The sequence below is a fragment of the Somniosus microcephalus genome, chromosome 9 (genome assembly GCF_052327205.1).
Source record: "Somniosus microcephalus isolate GS21.2 chromosome 9, FLI_Smic_1.0, whole genome shotgun sequence".
In the NCBI taxonomy this organism is placed as follows: domain Eukaryota; kingdom Metazoa; phylum Chordata; class Chondrichthyes; order Squaliformes; family Somniosidae; genus Somniosus; species Somniosus microcephalus.
The window spans coordinates 229,602,667-229,622,502 of record NC_140995.1 but is presented as its reverse complement, the minus strand read 5'-3'; the positions used below and the strand labels follow the sequence as shown (position 1 = coordinate 229,622,502).

At 43.8% G+C, this 19,836-nt stretch overlaps 1 protein-coding gene across 10 annotated transcripts in view; it reads right to left on the bottom strand.

The window, feature by feature from the left end:
- Positions 1–19,836, bottom strand: part of LOC147113104 (mechanosensitive cation channel TMEM63B-like) — a 241,547-nt gene that overhangs the window by 62,638 nt on the left and 159,073 nt on the right. For all 10 annotated transcript variants that reach the window (XM_085997977.1, XM_085997968.1, XM_085997973.1 and 7 more), the window contains 4 exons: positions 13,765–13,902; positions 8,684–8,837; positions 7,794–7,900; positions 4–90 (listed from right to left, as the gene is read on the bottom strand). In XM_085997977.1, coding sequence (XP_085854103.1) covers positions 4–90; positions 7,794–7,900; positions 8,684–8,837; positions 13,765–13,902 — 486 coding nt within the window. The remainder of the gene's footprint in view (positions 1–3; positions 91–7,793; positions 7,901–8,683; positions 8,838–13,764; positions 13,903–19,836) is intronic.

Below are 19,836 nucleotides of genomic sequence, written 5' to 3'. Positions count from 1 at the left end.
CACCTGCTGAGGCCCAGTGACGGTAGAATTAAGACCATGAATATAAGGAAGGTGTAGCATTTGTGCATTGTTGTTCGATTTTCCCCTGACCTGCAAGAGATGTTGCAGTGATTAAAACCTACACAGAATTTGCAGGCCTCCGTGGTAGCACACTCACCTATGAGTCAGAAGGTTGTGGGTTCAAGCCCCAGAGGCTTGAGTATATAATCTAGGCCGACAATTGTACGGAGGGTGTGCTGCACTGTCGGAGACAGCCATCTTTCAGACAAGATGTTCTCTCAACCAAAGGACGGCACCGTTTGGGTGGACGTAAAAGATCCCTGGAACTTCTCGAAAAGCAGGGAAGTTTGCCTGGTGACCTGGCTAATATTTACCTCTCATTAAACATCATCAAAACAGATTAATTTCTCACCATTTTACTGCTATTTGTGGGATCTTGCTGTGCACAAACTGTCTGCCAAGTTTGCTACATTTCAACAGTGATTATACTTAAGAACTTCATTGGCTGTGAAGCACTTTAGCACGTTCTGAGGTTGTGAAAGGTGTTATCCAAATGCAAAGTTTCTTTCCTTAAAAAAAAAACCACGTGCATCTCCTCAATTTCTTCCTCCCCTCTAACTAATATACACCCACCCACACATCCCCATTATTCTCTTTGATCTGGAGGGCGAGACAAGTCAGCCCAGCCTACACATACGTCTCCAAGAGTGCACTCAAAATCTTCCTTATGTGACCTGCCAGTAGATGCTGAATGGTTGCAAGCCAAAGGAAGAGATATTAGGAGGGGCGACAAAAAGCTTGGTGGATGTTAAGGAGGATTAAAGGAAGAGAGAGAAGTGAAGTGGCAGACTGTGTTTTCGGGAAGGAATTCCAGAGCCTTAAGGCACAGCAATGGTGGGGCGAAGAGACGGGGAAGCACAAGATAGCAGAGTCAGAGGAATGGGGTCATCAGCGGAAGGGAGAGAGGTTCTAAGGCTAGAGAGAGAGATGGGGAGGAAGAGGCTACGAAGGGATTTAAACACAAAGATGAGAATTTTAAATTTGAGGTGGGCGCTAAATGTATGTCAGTGAGGTCAAGGACAACGGGTGAGCAGGATAGAATATGGGTAGCAGAGTTTTGGATGAGCGGTAGATTATGGAAGATGGTGGATGGTAGGCCAGCCAGGAGCGAATTGGGGGGGGATAAAATGCATGATGGGCTGAAGTAGGGCTGGAGGCAGGCGATGTTAGAGGTGGAGAGTTTAGCACTGCGGAGAGAATATGGAGTCGGAAGTTGGCTCAGGGTCAAATAAAAATTTGGATCAGCCCGAGACAGTGGCTGGGAAGAGCGATGGCATCGTGGCAAGTGTATGCCGCTTGTGACACGGGCCGAAGATGATTTTGTTTCATCCAAGACTGGATGTCGAACAAGCAATCTGCCAATACAGAGGCAGTAGAGAGATGGTGAAGTGGTAGAGCTGGATGTCGTCAGTGTAAGTGTGGAGTTGATCACGTTTTCTGACGACGGGGGTATCATGAAGTTGAGGGCCAAAGATGGATCCTCAGAACTCCAGAGGCAATGCTGCAGGGGGCACGAAGAGAAGCTATTGCTGGAGATACTCCGACTACGATTTGATAAACAAGACTGAGCTGGAAAAGTACTGGAGGAGGATGGTGTGGTTGACCTTGTCAAAGACCGCAAAGGTCGAGGAGGAATAATACACCATGGTCAGTCACACAAAACATCCTTTTGCAACACTGGTTAAGGCCCTTCTGCGGTTGTGTCAGGGGCTGAAATATGATTGGAGAGATTCATGGAGTTGCGGGAAAGATGGACACAGATTTGGGAAGCAACAACATGTTCAAGGACTAGAGAGGAAAGGGAGGTTGGAGATGTTTCCAGGGAGAGAGAGATCATGGGTGTTTTTTGTTGACAGTGCGATGACAGCAATTTTGAAAGGACGAGGGACAGTACCCGAGGACAGGGAACCATTTGCAATGTCACCTAGCATGGGGGCTAGGAAGGGAAGTTCAGGGGAGATAGGAGAGAAACTAGAGAAAGATGTTGCTTCAGGGCTTAGGCTGGGGAGAGGTTTTATTGGTGAGCAAGGGGAAGAAGGAAGCAGCAGAGGCAGCTGAACGGATAGCTTCAATCTTATTGACACAAAAGTCAATGATCTGCTTGCACTTGTTGGAGGTGAGGTTGGAGGGGGCAAAGGAGAGGTTTAAGGAGACGGTTGGTAGTAGAGAAAAGAATCCAGAGTTGTTCACAGGGCTGTAGTTTAATCGAAGAGTCCAGATGGTTTATAAACAGAATAATGGAAAGCTGGGAGTAATAATATTAGCCTTTATATAAACCATCTAATTACCAACATTTTTTTTGCTATAAGCACTGGTTTATTTGGATGATGAATTACTGAATAACTAAGTTGGCTGTGGTAGAGAGATTTGTAAATTGGTTTATTTTTATCTGCAGACCACAGAAATCCTGATTAACTAACATTTATCAGAGTACTGGAGATGGGGGGGGCGGAGGGGAGGAGGGCTATAATCCAAATGGAAAAGTGAGGTTTAGGCATTATGTAGATCAGATTCTTATCTTGCAACACTGGCATTAAGGGTCTGTAAAGATGGATAGTGTCGTCAAGCTTGACAGCAAGTGTATGCTGCCAAAGTTTAAGTTGGATCAGATGGTTACCACGATATGTAGGAAAAACAGTATTGACCTTCACCAGCTGAACATATTAGATTTAACTGTTCCCTTCCCCGGTGTAACACCCATTAAATGTAACTGCTCCCTTCCCCAGTTTAACACCCATTAAATGTAACCGCTCCCTTCCCCAGTTTAACACCCATTAAATGTGACCGCTCCCTTCCCTAGTGTAACACCCATTAGATGCAACAGCTCCCTTCACCATCTAAACACCCATTAGATGTGCCCGCTCCCTTCACCATCTAAACACCCGTTAGATTTAACCTCTCCCTTCACCATCTAAACACCCGTTAGATTTAACCTCTCCCTTCACCATCTAAACACCCATTAGGTGTAACCGCTCGGGCTCCAGCATGATTCATATTTTGCATTTTGGGCACAAATGTGATTCTTTTGATTAACATATTCACTCATCTCTTAAGCTGCTAAAATGGAATATTTACTTCCACTCTTAGCATGTAGCATGGTGTGGTTAATTCTCCACTGAATAAACTCTCGGTGGCCATTACCTCCTACCTCACTCAACACAAGCGTCTCGTAGGTACACCGAACGATGTTAAAACTGAAAGTGAAGTCACCCAGCTCACTGCAATGCATGAGCGATGATCTGAAAAACTGAGTTGGGTGTGCAAAAGAGAGTAATGGCGCTCTCTGGTGACAACCTGAGTCACTTCATGGGTTGGGAGAAACAGAGAAATGATAGAGGAAGGTAAGCTGCAGATGGGCCATTACGTTAGAGATTGGTACAGGAGTAAAGATTCGGTCTTAGACTTTCGCCTCACCTTTTCAGTGTCACTTGAGTTAGTCCATTTCAGACCGTCATAACTATCGCACTCAGTGGGGGCGAGTACGACGACTATATCAAGAACTCTCACAAGTGATCAGCATACCAGCCTTGGCCTGGATATGGAGTCCTGAAGCACCAATGAATCAACCATGCAGTTTCCATGCCAAGAATGCAGCAGCAGCCATCCAGACAGTAGAGATCTTTTCTTGCATTGGCAATCTCCAGATTGGCTACCAGGCTGCGCCAAGGTGTCAGTCAGTATTGAAGTAAACTGAGCTGCTCAGGACCTAGCTCCTCCCTTAACTGATGTTGTCCAACATAGCTGGGAGGAGAGCAGACCTGAATTGGCAGATCTGAGCGGCAGCAAAAGCAACATTATTTTAATGAAGGGAATACATTTATTTTTGCATGTTTTAGATAGAGGAGCAATTTGGAAAGAAAGAATTTCCTGTGACTTTCCGTCTCCTATAGTAGAGTTTTACTCTGCATCCAGACATGCCTTATTTGTATTTATATGGCTCCTCTTCACTTCAAAATGTCTCCAAGCACTTCCACAGTTTTTGATTGTGACCCCTGGTTCTAGACTCCCCAGCCAGGGGAATCATCCTCCCTGCATCGACCCTGTCAAGCCCTTTAAGAATTTTGTATGTTTCAATGAGATCACCTCTCATTCTTCTAAACTCTAGAGAATATAGGCCTAGTCTACTCAATATGTCCTCATAGGACAATCCCCCCCATCCCAGGAACCAGTCTGGTGAACCTTCGTTGCACTCCCTCTATGGCAAGTATATCCTTCCTTAGGCAGAGGTCGTAGTCATTCTGTGCACAACAAGATCACGTCAACAGTAATTAGATAAATGGCTAGTTAATCGGTTTTTATTTGGTGGTATTTGTTGAAGAAGGAATGTTGGTTAAGACACTGGGAAGAACGCTCTGCACTTCTCTGAATAGTGCCATGGGATTATAATATCCAACTGAGCAGGTGGTCAGGGCCTTGGTTTAACATCTGAAAGGATGGTGCCTCTGACAATGCAAAACTCTTCAAAAACATTCTGTTCCCTGGCACTGGCAGCTCATTTAAAGACAACAACAAAAAGTGCACCAAAAAAATCTCAAATGATTCAGTTACGATCAGATCCCAAACTTTGAATAGTTACCTCAGCACAAACAGCACAGCGAGAATTCAAACTGCAAGTTTTATGACATTTTCATAAAAAAAGACTTGCATTTATATAGCGCCTTTCATGACCACTGGACGTCTCAAAGCGCTTTACAACCAATGACGTGCCTTTGAAGTGCAGTCACTGTTGTAATGTAGGAAAAAAGGAAGCCAATTTTCTCACAGCAAGCTCCCACAAACAGCAATGTGATAATGGCCAGATAATCTGTTTGAGATGTTGGTTGAGGGATAAATATTGGCCAGGACATCGGGGCTAACTCCCCTGTTCCTCTTCGAAATAGTGCCATGAGATCTTCTACGTCCATCTGAGAAAGCAGACAGGGCCTCCATTGAACATCTCATCCGAAAGACGGCACCTCTGACAGTGCAGCACTCCCTCAGCACTGCACTGAGAGCATCAGCCTAGATTTTTATGCTCAAGTCTCTAGAGTTGGACTTGAACTCGCAACCTTCTGACTCAGAGGCAAGGATGCTACCAACTGAATCATGGCTGACACATAGGTACATAGAACGTAACATAAGAAATAGGAGCAGGAGTAGGCCATTTGGCCCTTTGAGCCTGCTCTGCCATTCAATAAGATCATGGCTGATCTACTTCATCTCGACTTTCCTGCACTATCCCCATATCCCTCGATTCCCTTAATATTCAAAAATCTATCAATCTTGGTCTTGAATATACTCAACGGCTGAGCCTCCACAGCCCTCTGGGTAGAGAATTCCAAAGATTCACTGAGTGAAGAAATTTCTCCTCATCTCAGTCCTAAATGGCCGACCCCTTATGCTGAGACTGTGACTCCTGGTACTAGACTCCCCAACCAAGGGAAACATCCTCCCTGCATCTACCCTGTATCTACCCTGTCAGAATTTTGTATGTTTCAATGAGATCACCTCTCATTCTTCTAAACTCCAGAGAATATAGGCCTAGTCTACTCAATCTCTCCTCATAGGACAATTCCCCCCATCCCAGGAATCAGTCTGGTGAACCAATGTTGCACTCCCTCTATGGCAAGTCTATCCTTCCTTAGGTAAGGAGGCCAGAACTGTACACAATACTCCAGGTGTGGTCTCACCAGGGCCCTATATAATTGCAGTAAGACGTCTTTACTCTTATACTCAAATCCTCTTGTAATAAAGGCCAACATACCATTTGCTTTCCTAATTGCTTGCTGTACCTGCATGTTAACTTTCAGTGATTCGTGTACAAGGACATCCAGGTCCCTCTGAACACCAACATTTCCCAATTTCTCACCATTTAAAAAACTCTGCTTTTCTATTTTTCCTACCAAGTGGATAACTTCACATTTCTCCACATTATATTCCATTTGCCATGTTCTTGCCCACTCACTTAGCCTGGCTATATCCCCTTGAAGCCTCCTTGCATCCTCCTCACAACTTACATTCCCACCCAGCTTTGTATCATCAGCAAACTTGGATATACTACATTTGGTCTCCTCATCCAAATCATCGATGTAGATTGTGAATAGCTGAGGCCCAAGCACTGAACCTTGCGGCAACCCCACTAGTTACAGCCTGCCAACCTGAAAATAACCCGTTTATTCCTACTCTCCGTTTTCTGTCCGTTAACCAATCCTCAATCCATGCTACTATATTACCCCCAATCCCATGAGCCCTAATTTTGTTTAATAAACTCTTGTGTGGCACCTTATTGAATACCTTCTGAAAATCCAAATATACCACATCCCCATATTTATTCTGCTAGTTACAATCTCAAAATATTCCAACAGATACGGCCAACACCATTTCCCTTTCACAAATCCATGTCGACTCTGCCCAATCCTATTATTATTTTCTAAGTGCCCTGTTACCATGTCCTTAATAATAGATTCTAGCATTTTTCCCACTACTGATGTCAGGTTAACTGGTCTGTAGTTCCACGTTTTCTCTCTCCCCCTCCTTTCTTAAATAGTGGGGTTTATTTTGCCACCTTCCAATCCGCAGGAACCATTCTAGAATCTATGGAACTTTGGAAAATGACAACCAATGCATCCACTATCTCTATCGCCACCTCTTTCAAAACCCTAGGATGTAGGCCATCGGGTCCAGGGGATTTATCGGCTTTCAATCCCATTAATTTCTCCAGTACTTTTTTTTTTTTACTAATACTAAATCTCAGAGTCCCTCATTCTCACTAGACCCTTAGTTCTCCACTATTTCCAGGAAGTTTTTTGCGTCTCCTTCCATGAAGACAAAGTATTTGTTTAATTTCTCTGCCATTTCCTTATTCCCCATTATAATTTCTCCTGTCTCAGCCTGTAAGGGACCCACATTTACTTTCACTAATTTCTTCCTTTTTACAAACCTATTGAAGCTTTTACAGTCTGTTTTTATGTCTCTCGCTAGTTTACTCTCATTCTATTTTCCCTTTATCAATTTCTTGGTCTTCCTTTGCTGAATTCTAAAATCCTCCCAATCCTCCGGCATACTACCCTTTTTGGCAACATCATAAGCCTCTTCCTTTGATCTAATACTATCTTTAACTTCTCTTGTTAGCCACGGTTGGACCACATTTCCAGTGGGGTTTTTGTGCCTTAAAGGAATGTATATTTGTTGTAAATTATGTATTAATTCTTTTAATGCTAGCCATTGCTTATCTACCGTCATACCATTTAATGTCGTTTTCCAATCTACCTTAGCCAACTTGCTCCTCATACCTATGTAGTTTGCTTTGTTTAGATTTAAGACCCTAGTTTCGGATTTAACTAAATCACTTTCAAACTCAATATAAAATTCTTTCATATTATGGTCACTCTTCCCTAAAGGCCCCTTTACTATGCGATTATTAATTAACCCTTTCTCATTGCACAATACTAGATCTAAAATAGCCTGCTCCCTAGTTGGTTCCTCAACATACTGATCTAGAAAACTATCTTGTATACATTCCATGAATTCATCCGCCACACTATTACTGCAAATTTGGTTTGTCCAGTCTATATGTAGATTAAAGTCCCCCATGATTACTGTATTACCCTTGTTACATGCACCTCTAATTTCTTGATTTATACCCTGCCCTACATTACAACTACTGTTTGGGGGCCTATAAACTTCATTAGCACAGAAAACTTCTAAAGGAAATTTAAAACCCACAATAGAAATATAGAAGTAAATGAAAATACCTTGTCCAATGTGCTTCAAAAAATCCTGAGTAGTAAACTATGGTTGGGAGAAGCGCAGAGAAACTCCACAGCAGGAGCGTTGGGAAAAACTGCGTTATAATTGGATTCTGCCGGGACAAAAATATAAAAGCAAGTAAATTTTAATGTTTTTGATGTGTGGAGTCAAGAAGTTGAAAGGTCAGGTTTTACCACTGTCAAGTGGTAATTAGTGATCAGCATAGCGCGAATTCTGACGCTGACTCCCAACTACCAATCTAAAGGCACGTGCACCCTAAGGAGTGGAGCCAAAGGTAGTCATACGCTTCAACCACCATTGGCTGTACTCGTGTTAAAATAAGTCATTCTGGACTGTGGAAAGAGAGGGAGGTTCAATCGGCCAAAAAGCCATTCCTCAGCCAGAGCTTTCTTAGGAATTACAGGATGAAGCACACTGAGGTTTAAAGGCCTCAGGTATTATTGACTTTCATCATTTCACCATGCACGATGGGCCGAATAGCTCTGAATTCTAGGATTTCCACAAACGGGAGATAAATAGGAGAGTCAGACACCCTTAACCACATGTATATCTTGACAGTTTTGGCCCCTTCACATGGTGAGGGCTATCAATGCCCTGGAAAAGGTTCAGAGATGGAACACTCAACTGATGACTAGAATAAGGGTCCTTAGCTATCACGACGGGCTTGGATAGCAGGCACGTGGTGGTGATGGTGTCAGTTCCAGGATAGGGAAGGCAATATGAACAAGCTGGTCTATTCCTGTCCTTTTTGTATGTTCGAATGACAGTTACATTGGCAAAGGCCAGTGATTCCCCTCACTCAGCCTGGAACGGGGGGGTGGGGGGTAGAAGAAAATAAAAACTTTAAAAATGTAATTGAAATAGCAAAACTCACATTTAAATATTCAACAGGCTTTGTAACATTGAACTTGTCCATTGTCGTAATGATAATAGCAGGAGTGGTCAAGAAGAAGAGCAGAAGAAAAAGGATACAGTTGATGATGAAGCAGCGGAGCCACCATGAAATCCCCCTCAATGACAAGTGCTCCCTGTGTCAATAAAAAGATTCGATTTACTATAATGGTACATTCAGGCTACCCAGCTCGCATCGGGACACACCTGCTGACTGAGTGAAATATTTGAGCAAAACAAGACGGATGGATTTGGCCTATCCCCAATTATCCCAGCAAACTACCTGACGTCCTGCCTGCAAGTACCCACCTGCCCACTAACTGGCTGGTAAGTGGATATGAGCCACTGACTGGCAAGTTCTGGTAACGAGCCCACTCCGACTGAGGCAAAGGCAATTATCTAACTTCTGCCCAATTGCTGATATTTGATCTGCCTGCCTGATTCCCAAATTCTGGGTATCCTCTCCCTGCCCACCCCATTCCTCCTGCTCTGCCCTTCTCCGAGTCTATCCAATTCCTAGACTGACCACAGCTGTGGCTGGGAGCCTCCCGTGCGGAGGCGTTAGCAGTGGGTGTGCCTTGGTCAATCAGTCTTGGTACCAAAACCTGCTGGGTGGTGGCCATTTGTCCTTTGTAGCGGATATAAATTTGCTGTACTCCAGGAAGCCACATCAATCTGCCAGCAGCACAGCATATTGGCAGATTTAACAGGCTGCAAAGTGGAAGTGAGCCATTGACCGACAAGTTCTAGCAATGAGCATACTCCAATTGAGGCAAAGGAAATAATCTTACCTCCAATATCAACACTTGCCTTCCACTACACTGGGACCCACAGTACAGGACATAGTATGTTGCATTTCTTTTCATAAGGGTTCCTGTCTTAGATACAAGAACACAAAAATTAGAAGGAGTAGGCCATTTAGCCCCTCGAGCCTGCTCCGCCATTCCATAAGATCATGGCTGATCATCGACCTCAACTCTACTTTCCTGCCCTATCCCCATATCCCTTAATTCCCCATGAGTCCAAAAATCTATATTGCAGCCTTGAATATACTCCATGATTCAGCATCCACAGACCTTTGGGGTGGAGAATTCCAAAGATTCACAACCCTCCGAGTGAAGACATTTCTCATCTCAGTTTTAAATGGCCGACCACTTATCCTGAGACTATGCCCCCTAGTTCTGGTGCCTTTCATGTTTGAATGCCAAACCTCTTGCTCGGGGTGAATCTGGGCTGCTCCCAGTGGGGATGTTACATCAAATGCTTTAAGATAAAGATAGCAGAAAAAAACCCCCACTGCTTTGTTTTATTGCACATTTGTGTATTTATCTTTGATTTGTTTCCCCAGGGACACAGACTCGTGGGATGTGAGCTTGCACCTGCAGCTTCTCAGTCCACTGCATTCTTAATCTTATCTATGGCAGACCAGACAGTTCTCCAACAAAGGAAGGAGCAGTAACAGAGATCTACCAACATTGTTGAGGCCTGGGTGGAGGTTGCAGTAGCCTAGTGGTTAGAATACTGGACCAACAACCCAGAGTCGTGACTCCAAATCCTACCGAGAAGCTGTGAAATTGAATTCAATAAATCTTGTTACATTTTTTCCTTAGCACCAGAAAAATTACCAAAGAAGCCGAATAATCATAAAAACTAACTGGTTCACTAATGGAAGAGACTCTGCCACTCTTATCCAGTCTTGCCTACATTTAATGCCAGTTCACAATACGTGATTTACTCAATGTCCTCTGAAGTGGCCTAGCAAGCCACTAGGCTGCAAAAGAGCCACTACAAAACAGAAATATCAGATGGGCCTAATGTCAATGACCCAGGCAGTGGATCAGGGCAAGACTTAGGCAGTCCCTGCTCAACTGATCTTGCAAAGTCCTCTTCATCATTTGGAGACTGGTGTCCACATTGGGAGAGCAGTCCCACAGTCTGGTCAAAAGCCTGCTTGTTTCAACAGCATCTCAGCTCCTCAATCTGTACCAGAGAAGGACGAGAGCAGCAATGTCATGGGTACACCACCAGTTCCAACTTCCCCTGCAAGTCACTCAACATTTCTTCATTGTTGCTGGGTCAAAACCCTGGAATTCCCTACCTAATGCAATCATAGAAATTTACAGCACAGGTGGCCATTTGGCCCATCTTGTCCGTGCTGGCCGACAAAGAGCTATCCACCCTAATCCCACTTTCCTGTACTTGGTCCGTAACCTTGCAGGTTAGGGCACTTCAAATGCATAGTGTTACCCCACTATTCAAAAAAGGGTGGTAGAGAGAAAACAGGAAACGCCTGACATCGGTAGTGGGGAAAATGCTAGAGTCCATTATAAAAGATGTAATAGCAGAGCACTTGGAAAACAGTGACAGGATCGGACAAAGTAAACATGGATTTACAAAAGGTAAATCGTGCTCGACTAATCTACTGGAATTTTTCGAGGATGTAACTGGTAAAATAGATGAGGGAGAACCAGTGGATGTGGTGTATTTGGACTTTCAGAAGGCTTTCGATGAGGTCCCGCATAAGAGATTAGCGTATAAAGTTAAGGCACATGGGATTGGGGGCAAGGTATTGACTTGGATAGAGAACTGGTTGGCAGACAGGAAACAAAGAGTTGGAATAAACGGGTCTTTTTCCAAGTGGCAGGCAGTGACTAGTGGGGTACCGCAGGGATCGGTCCTTGGACCCCAGCTATTCACAATATATATTAATGATCTAGACAAGGGAACTAGATGTAATATCTCCAAATTTGCAGACAACACAAAGCTGGGTGGGCGTGTGTGCTGTGAGGAGGATGCTGAGAAACTACAGGATGATTTGGACAGGTTGGGTGATTGGGCAGAAGCATGGCAGATGCAATATAACGTGGATAAATGTGAGGTTATCCACTTTGGTGGCAAAAACAGGAAGGTAGATTATCTGAATGGCAATAGATTGGGAGAAGGGGAAGTGCAACGAGACCTGGGTGTCCTTGTGCACCAGTCGCTGAAGGCAAACATGCAGGTGCAGCAGGTGGTTAAGAAGGCAAATGGTATGTTGGCCTTCGTAGCGAGAGGATGAGAGTATAGGAACAAGGATGTCTTGCTGCAGTTGTACAGGGCCTTGGTGAGACCACATCTTGAGTACCATGTGCAGTTTTGGTCGCCTTATCTGAGGAAGGATGTCCTTGCCATGGAAGGAGTTCAGCAAAGATTCACCAGGCTGATACCTGGGATGGCAGGAATGACGTATGAGGAGAGATTGGGTCGATTGGGCTTGTACTCGCTGGAGTTTAGAAGAATGAGAGGGGATCTCATTGAAACTTATAAAATTCTGACAGGACTGGACAGACTAGATGCAGGAAGGATGTTCCCGATGGTCGGGGAGTCCAGAACCAGGGGTCACAGTCTAAGGATAAGGGGTAGGCCATTTAGGACAGAAATGAGGAGGAATTTCTTCACCCAGAGAGTGGTGAACCTGTGGAATTCTGTACCACAGAAGGCAGTAGAGGCCAATTCATTAAATATATTCAAGAAGGAGTTGGATATATTTCTTAAGGCTAAAGGGATCAAGGGGTATGGGGAGAAAGCAAGGACCGGGTAATGAATTTGGATGATCAGCCATGATCGCGTTGAATGGCGGAGCAGGCTCGAGGGGCCGAATAGCCTACTCCTGCTCCTATCTATGATTCTATGATATCCAAGTACTTTTTAAATATGATCAGGGTTTCTGCCTTTACCATCCTTTCAGGCAGTGAGATCCAGATCCCCACCACCCTCTGGGTGAAAAAAAATCTCCTTAAATCCCCTCTAAACCTCCTACCAATTACTTTAAATCTATGCCCCCTAGATGCAGGAAGGATGTTTATGATGGCCGGGGAGTCCAGAACCAGGGGTCATAGTCTAAGGATAAGGGGTAAGCCATTTAGGACTGAAATGAGGAGGAATTTCTTCACCCAGAGAGTGGTGAACCTGTGGAATTCTCTGCCAGAGGGTGGTGGAGGCCAGTTCATTAAATATATTCAAGAAGGAGTTGGATATATTTCTTAAGGCTAAAGGGATCTGGGGAGAAGGCAGGGACAGGGTACTGAATTTGGATGATCAGCCATGATCTCATTGAATGGCGGAGCAGGCTCGAAGGGCCGAATGGCCTGCTCCTGCTCCTATCTTCTATGTTTCTATGTTTTATGTTATTGACCCTTCTGCTAAGGGAAACAGATCCTTCCTATCCACTATCTAGGCCCCTCATAATTTTATACACCTCAATTAGGTCACTCCTCAGCCTCCTCTGTTTCAATGAAAACAACCCCAGCCTATCCAATCTTTCCTCAAAGCTAAAATTCCCCAGCCCAGGCAACATTCTCGTAAATCTCCTCTGCACCCCATCTAGTGCAATCACATCTTTCCTGTAATGTGGTGACCAGAACTGCACGCAGTATTCCAGCTGAGGCCTAACTAGTGTTTTATACAGTTCAAGCATAACCTCCCTGCTCTTATATTCGATGTCTCGGCTAATAAAGGCAAGTATCCCATATGCCTTCTTAACCACCTTACCTACCTGTCCTGCTACCTTTAGGGATCTACGGGCATGCACTCCAAGGTCCCTCTGAACTTCAGTGTCCTACCATTTATTGTGTATTCCCTTGCCTTGCTTGCCCTCCCCAAATGCATTACCTCACTTCTCCGGACTGAATTCCATTTGCCACTGTTTTGCCCACCTGACCAGTCCATTGATATCTTCCTGCAGTCTACAGCTTTCTTCTTCATTATCAACCACACGGCCAATTTTTGCATCATCTGCAAACTTCTTAATCATACTTCCTACATTCAAGTCCAAATCATTGCTATATACCACAAAAAGCAAAGGACCCAGTAATGAGCCCTGCTGAACCCCACTGGCAACAGCCACATGCACTGTAGCAGTTCAGGAAGGCTCATCACAAATAGGGATAAAAAATTAATGCAGCCCTGCCAGCTCTCTGAATATGTGACTGACCACCCAGTGGTGAATTTAATTTATAATTCAGGTTTGAAAGCAGGGCCATAAAGGTTACCTGCTATTAAGACCAGCACAAAGCATCAGCTTACCAGTAAATGTTGTGGGGATCAGGGGCATAGCTCACAGTCCAGTTTGAAGCATGGAGAAACTCACTGTTCGCAGATCGCTGAGGCTCTCCACTGAATATACAGCCCTGACACTTGCAGGCATTGAAGTCTCTGAGAATTCTGCAGGGAATAAAATCATGTTTAAAAACAAAGCTAAATCTCCCATGTTACGATGGACCATTTTATAAGGCCAGGGACATAATAGGTAACTTAACTTATTATTCTGCTGCTAAGGTTTTAGGTATGCTTAAACTGGCCTATCCAATTAACATTGGGATTCCTGATTAATCTTACTTGGTTCCAGATAAGCCTACAAATGAATCCCTTATGGTGATCCTTGCTGGACAAACAGTAGGAAGCTCATTAGTGCTCTATGCTAGTAAACGATGTGGTTATAGCTGGTTAATCTCTTGCTCGTAAACCTGAACTCTTGCAAATCTGCACCCAAGCACGCTGAGTAAGTAGAGTGCCTCTACGGGGAAAAAAGTGTGTCTGCATTTCAAATCAGGCAAAACTGTATACTGTTCTCAGTAGCTTGCTTTGGTGGAATGGTAATGAGCTTCTGCACTGACAAAAAACAAATGGCATAAAAACAAACGTGCTCGTATGCAGCAACATACCCCAGTTGGACAGAAATATGACCACCTTACCAACACCATTGGATTTCTTCATGGATACGCTAGATTCCTGTTTCCAAGCCTACAATGTAGTCACAACCAGACTGTGATGTGTAATGCACAGGGTGACACACATCCTGCAGACCAATTAACCTGAAGAATGACCACTGTACATCAAAGTCAAGATACATCATGCCCTTGAAAGTCCTGAAAACCTGGGTTATTCTTGCAGAACATATGGATAAATGGAACTCAGCGAGCCATCTGAGCGAAGTGTAATCATAGCCTGGTAATCACATCATACTATGGATTTGCTGGGTAGTTTTGTTGGTTTCTACTTAATTTTTAACATCAATGCCAAGACAACAATGGCCATAACATCCCAAGCAGGAACATCCTTGTTGAAGATTTAAAAGGGTGATGCCATAGCAAGACTAAATTTCAGTAATCTGCAGTTAAATACAGAGAAATAATAACTGCAGCCACAGAGAATAATGAATAGAGAGTGATTAAGGATCAAATAACACAATCTGAGCCTTAAAACAACCACCATCTTCTAAGTTCCTCAGTTCCTTGGTGTGTAAATAAAATGGATGATATGATGTTGAAGTATACAGATGGTCCCAAGTTTGAATCTTACAATTATAGAAGTTTCAGCACAAGAAGGGGCCATTCAAAGCATTGTATGTCTTTGCTTCAACTGGATGTGTTTACTCTACTCCCATTTCACAGCCTATACTCCATCATGGAATGGTTACAGCACAGGAGGCCGTCATTCGGCCAGTCAAGCCCGTGCCGGCTCTCTGCAAGAGCACCTCAGCTAGTCCAAATCCCCCGCCCTTTCCCTGTAGCCCTGCAATTTCTTTTCCTTCAGGTACTTATCCAATTCCCTTTTGAAAGCCACGATTGAATTTGCCTCCACCACCCTTTCAGGCAATGCATTCCAGATCCTAACCACTCGCTGCGCAAAAAAGTTTTTCCTCATGTCGCCTTTGGTTCTTCTGCCAATCACCTTAAATCTGTGTCCTCTGGTTCTCGACCCTTCCGCCAATGGGAACAGTTTCTCTCTATCTACTCTGTCCAGACCCCTCATGATTTTGAACACCTCCATCAAATCTCCTCTCAACCTTCTCGGCTCCAAGGAGAACGACCCCAGCTTCTCCAGTCTATCCATGCAACTGAAGTCCCTCATCCCTGGAACCATTCTCTTAAATCTTTTCTGCACCCTCTCTAAGGCCTTCACGTCCTTCCTAAAGTGCGGTGCCCAGAATTGGACACAATACTCCAGTTGAGGCCAAACCAGTGTTTTATAAAAGTTCATCATAACTTCCTTGATGTTGTACTCTATGCCTGTATTTATAAAGCTCAGGATCCCGTATGCTTTTTTAACCGCTTTCTCAACCTGCCCTGCCACTTTCAACAATTTGTGCACATATACCCCCAGGTGCGTCTGTTCCTGCACCCCATTTAGAATTGTACCCTTTAGTTTATATTGCCTCTCCTCGTTCTTCCTGCCAAAATGTATCACTTTGCACTTTTCTGCGTTAAAATTTCATCTGCCACGTGTCTGCCCATTCCACCAGCCTGTCTATGTTCTCTTGAAGTCGATCACTATCCTTCTCACTGTTCACTATACTTCCAAGTTTTGTGTCATCTGCAAATTTTGAAATTGTGCCCTGTACACCCAAGTCTAAGTCATTAATATATATCAAGAAAAGCAGTGGTCCTAGTACCGACCCCTGGGGAACACCACTGTGTACCTTCCTCCAGTCCGATAAACAACCGTTCATCACTACTCTCCATTTCCTGTCACTTAGCGAATTTCATATCCATGCTGCCACTGTCCCCTTTATTCCATGGGCTTCAACTTTGCTGGCAAGCTTATTATGTGGCACTTTATCAAACGCCTTTTAGAAGCATCATTTTATATCATCATTTTCAAATGCTTTTCCTATTCCTTTTGAACAATATTACAGTCTACCTCAATGGCAATTCACATTCTAATAACAGTCTGGAAAAATTTCTTCTAACTTCCCCCTTCTAATGATTCCTCAGGCTACCCCTCCCCACTACCAATGTGCAAACCAGTGGAATCAATCTCATTATTTACCCTCTCTAAACTTTCATGGCTCATGGGGTTGGGGGTAAAAAAAAAGTAGCATGGATAGAGGATTGGTTAACAGACAGAAAACAGAGTAGGGATAAACGGATCCTTTTTCAGGTTGGCAGGTTGTAACTAGTGGGGTGTCGCAAGGATCAGTGTTGGGGCATCAGCTATTTACAATCTATATTAATGACCCAGATGAAGGAACCGAGTGTAATGTATCCAAGTTTGCTGATGATACCAAGCTAGGTGGGACAGTAAGCTGTGAGGAGAACACAAGGGGCTGGATTTTCATTCAGGAGTCGGGTAGGAGGCGGGACTACAACCGTCAGGGTTGTAGTCCCGCCTCCATCGAAATGTGGCCAATCCATGCGATTTTAACTTGATTGACCTTGTTGAGCCTGCCCAGCGGGCTCAGCAGGCCAATTAACGGCCACCCGGCAACAGGTGACGTCACAGACTGAAATTTCATCTGTCGAGAGCTTTTGATAGATGAAATATCTGTTTCACAGCTGTTTGAAGCTGTCAAATACTGACAGTCTTACTTCTAACCTGAGTCCTTCTCCACAGACTGAGTTAGAAATCTCTCCTGCACAGAAAGCTGCAGGCTGTCACTTTTGACAGTTCGCAGCCATTCTGCTTTCTGTGCCAGTGAGATGAGGGACTCCCGAGACCTAAAGGAAGGAAGGCTGAAAAGGTAAGAAAAGGTAATTTAAACTTCTTTAATCACTTTAGACACACCAAACACACTTACCTTTGCACTCATGCACACATCACTAACTTGAACACTGACATCTCGACCCCTCCAAGTCCTTCAACCCGACGGCCCGCCTCCTCTAACTTGGCGTGGTTTGGAGCCGTCGGGAATCCCACACTTCAACCTTAAAAATAGGGATTAGGCTAAAAACTGCCTTTTAACAGGCAGTTAATTGGCACTAATCCCTTCCCGCCTCGGGTAGGCGGGTACTCGCCTCCTTTGAAACTGGCATGGAGGCGGGTTTGGGTGCAGGATGGGGTCGGGACCCCTGATTTCGGGATTTTAACCCCCCCCAACTCCATGGCCCAATGAAAATCCTGCCCAAAGAGACTGCAAAGAGATGTAGATTGACTAAGTGAGTGGGCAATAGGGTGGCAGATGGAGTATAATGTAGGGAAATGTGAAGTTATTCACTTTGGTAGGAAGAACAGAAACATTTTCTAAATGGTGAGAAACTTTCAAATGTTGGTGTTCAGAGAGATTTGGATGTCTTCATGCAAAAAACACAGAAAGCTAGCATGCAGGTACAGCAAGCAATAAGGAAGGCAAATGGCATGTTGGCCTTTATTGCAAGGGGGTTGGAGTATAAGAGTAAGGAAGTCTTGTTACAATTGTACAGAGCCTTGGCGAGACCACACCTGGAGTACTGTGCACAGTTTTGGTCTCTTTAAGGAAGGATATACTTGCCTTGGAGGCGGTGCAACGAAGGTTCACTAGATAGATTCCTGGGATGAGAGGGCTGTCCTATGATGAGAGATTGTGTAGAATGGGTCTATAACCTCTGGAGTTTAGAAGAATGAGAGGTGATCTCATTGAAACATACAAGATTCTGAAGGGGATTGACAGGGTAGATGCTGAGAGGTTGTTTCCCCTGGCTGGAGAGTCTAGAACTAGGGAGCATAGTCTCAGGATAAGGGGTCGGCCATTTAAGACTGAGATGAGAGGAATTTCTTCATTCAGAGAGTTGTGAATCTTAGCATTCATAGCCCTCTGGGGCAGAGAATTCCAAAGTCTTTGAGGATATTCAAGGCTGAGATAGTTAGATTTTTGGACTCTACGGGAATCAAGGTGTAAGATCTTTTGATCTCCGAGTTTTTAGACAAGACACCAACAGTATGTTGGAGCAATAGATCAAGATTTATTAAGCTTACAGCGTAATCAATACTTAACAAAAGGCAATAGTTTTAACGAGTAGCTCGCAGTCCTTGGTCTCTGGAACCTCTTGGACACAGATGACGTTGTCTTAAGTCTGTTCCTTTGTTCTCGCAGTACGTCTGTGTAAAGTTGTTCTTTGAGTATTGAGGTTTTAACCCTTTATCATCAAAAGTTGGTTTGGCCAGTGTCCATATATGGTCTAACAAAATCACCTTTTTAAAATTGGTTCTAATGGTCAAAATACCATCGTCACTCAGACTAAAGTAGCATCCCGCCTTTCCAGTATTTTTCCTATCCTGCTGTCTTGTTATCTTGTTTATAGTTTTTCACCCCATTGGAATTGACCATATCTCTTTCATTTCCTGCCTCCCTCGTACAAGGCCTTTATACCAAGGACCCATATCAGCGCTGTTTCACTAGTCTTGAGGTATCCAGACTATCTCACTTAAATCTACCAGATAAATACCATAACTTCCATGATCTCTCTCATTTTATGTCCTTATACTAATTATCCTTTAAATATTGTTGCAATTAGGTTTGGTAAGCGAATTCTAATTTCTACTTAGCATCATTTTTTTTTTTTTTAAGCAATTTAACCTTCACTTGCAGTCTGTAGCTGTTTATCAAAACTGCTTTTGACTGACCTTGCAGCTGCATTCTGAACAAGTTTTAGCTTTTTAGTTACCCAGGAGTAATTATGGGTAATATTATTTGGTCAATGGTTATATATATAAATTCGCGTCTACTAAATATCTTTAAATATCAGCCTTTCGTACATAGGGATGTGGAGATCGGTCAGGAAAGTGTTGAGGTCAATGATCAGCCATGATTTTATTGAATAGCGGAGCAGGCTCGAGGGGCCGTATGGCCTACGCCTGCTCTTATTTCTTATGTTATGTTCACAATCTTGAAAATTATTAGATCATCCCCTTAACTTCTCTGTCCAATAAAAAAGGCAATTTGAGTTTTTCCCCATCATAACTTATAACCTCTCATTCCTGGTACGATGCTAGTTAATCTGCACTATACCCATTCAAGGCTTTAATAACCATCATATAATGGGGTGCCCAGAACTGCACACAATACTCCAACTACGGCCTAACCAAATTCTTACACAAGTTCAACATAATTTTCTTGCAATTATATTTGATGCCTCTGTGTATGGATCCCATTTGCCTTTTCTACCTACACTCCCACCTTTAAAAATGTGGGTGTTTGCATCCGTAGATATCTCTGTTCCTTACCATTTAGGCTGGATTTCCTTTCACTGTTCTTTCGCTACCCCTCCTTACACCTGCCTGCCCAAAATGTACTAAACATTGCTCTGCATTGAACTGTATCCACCACTTATCTGTTCCCTCCGCAACCCTATGTCCTCCTTGTAGGTGTCAGCCTTGGCTCAGTAGTGGCACTCTCGCCTC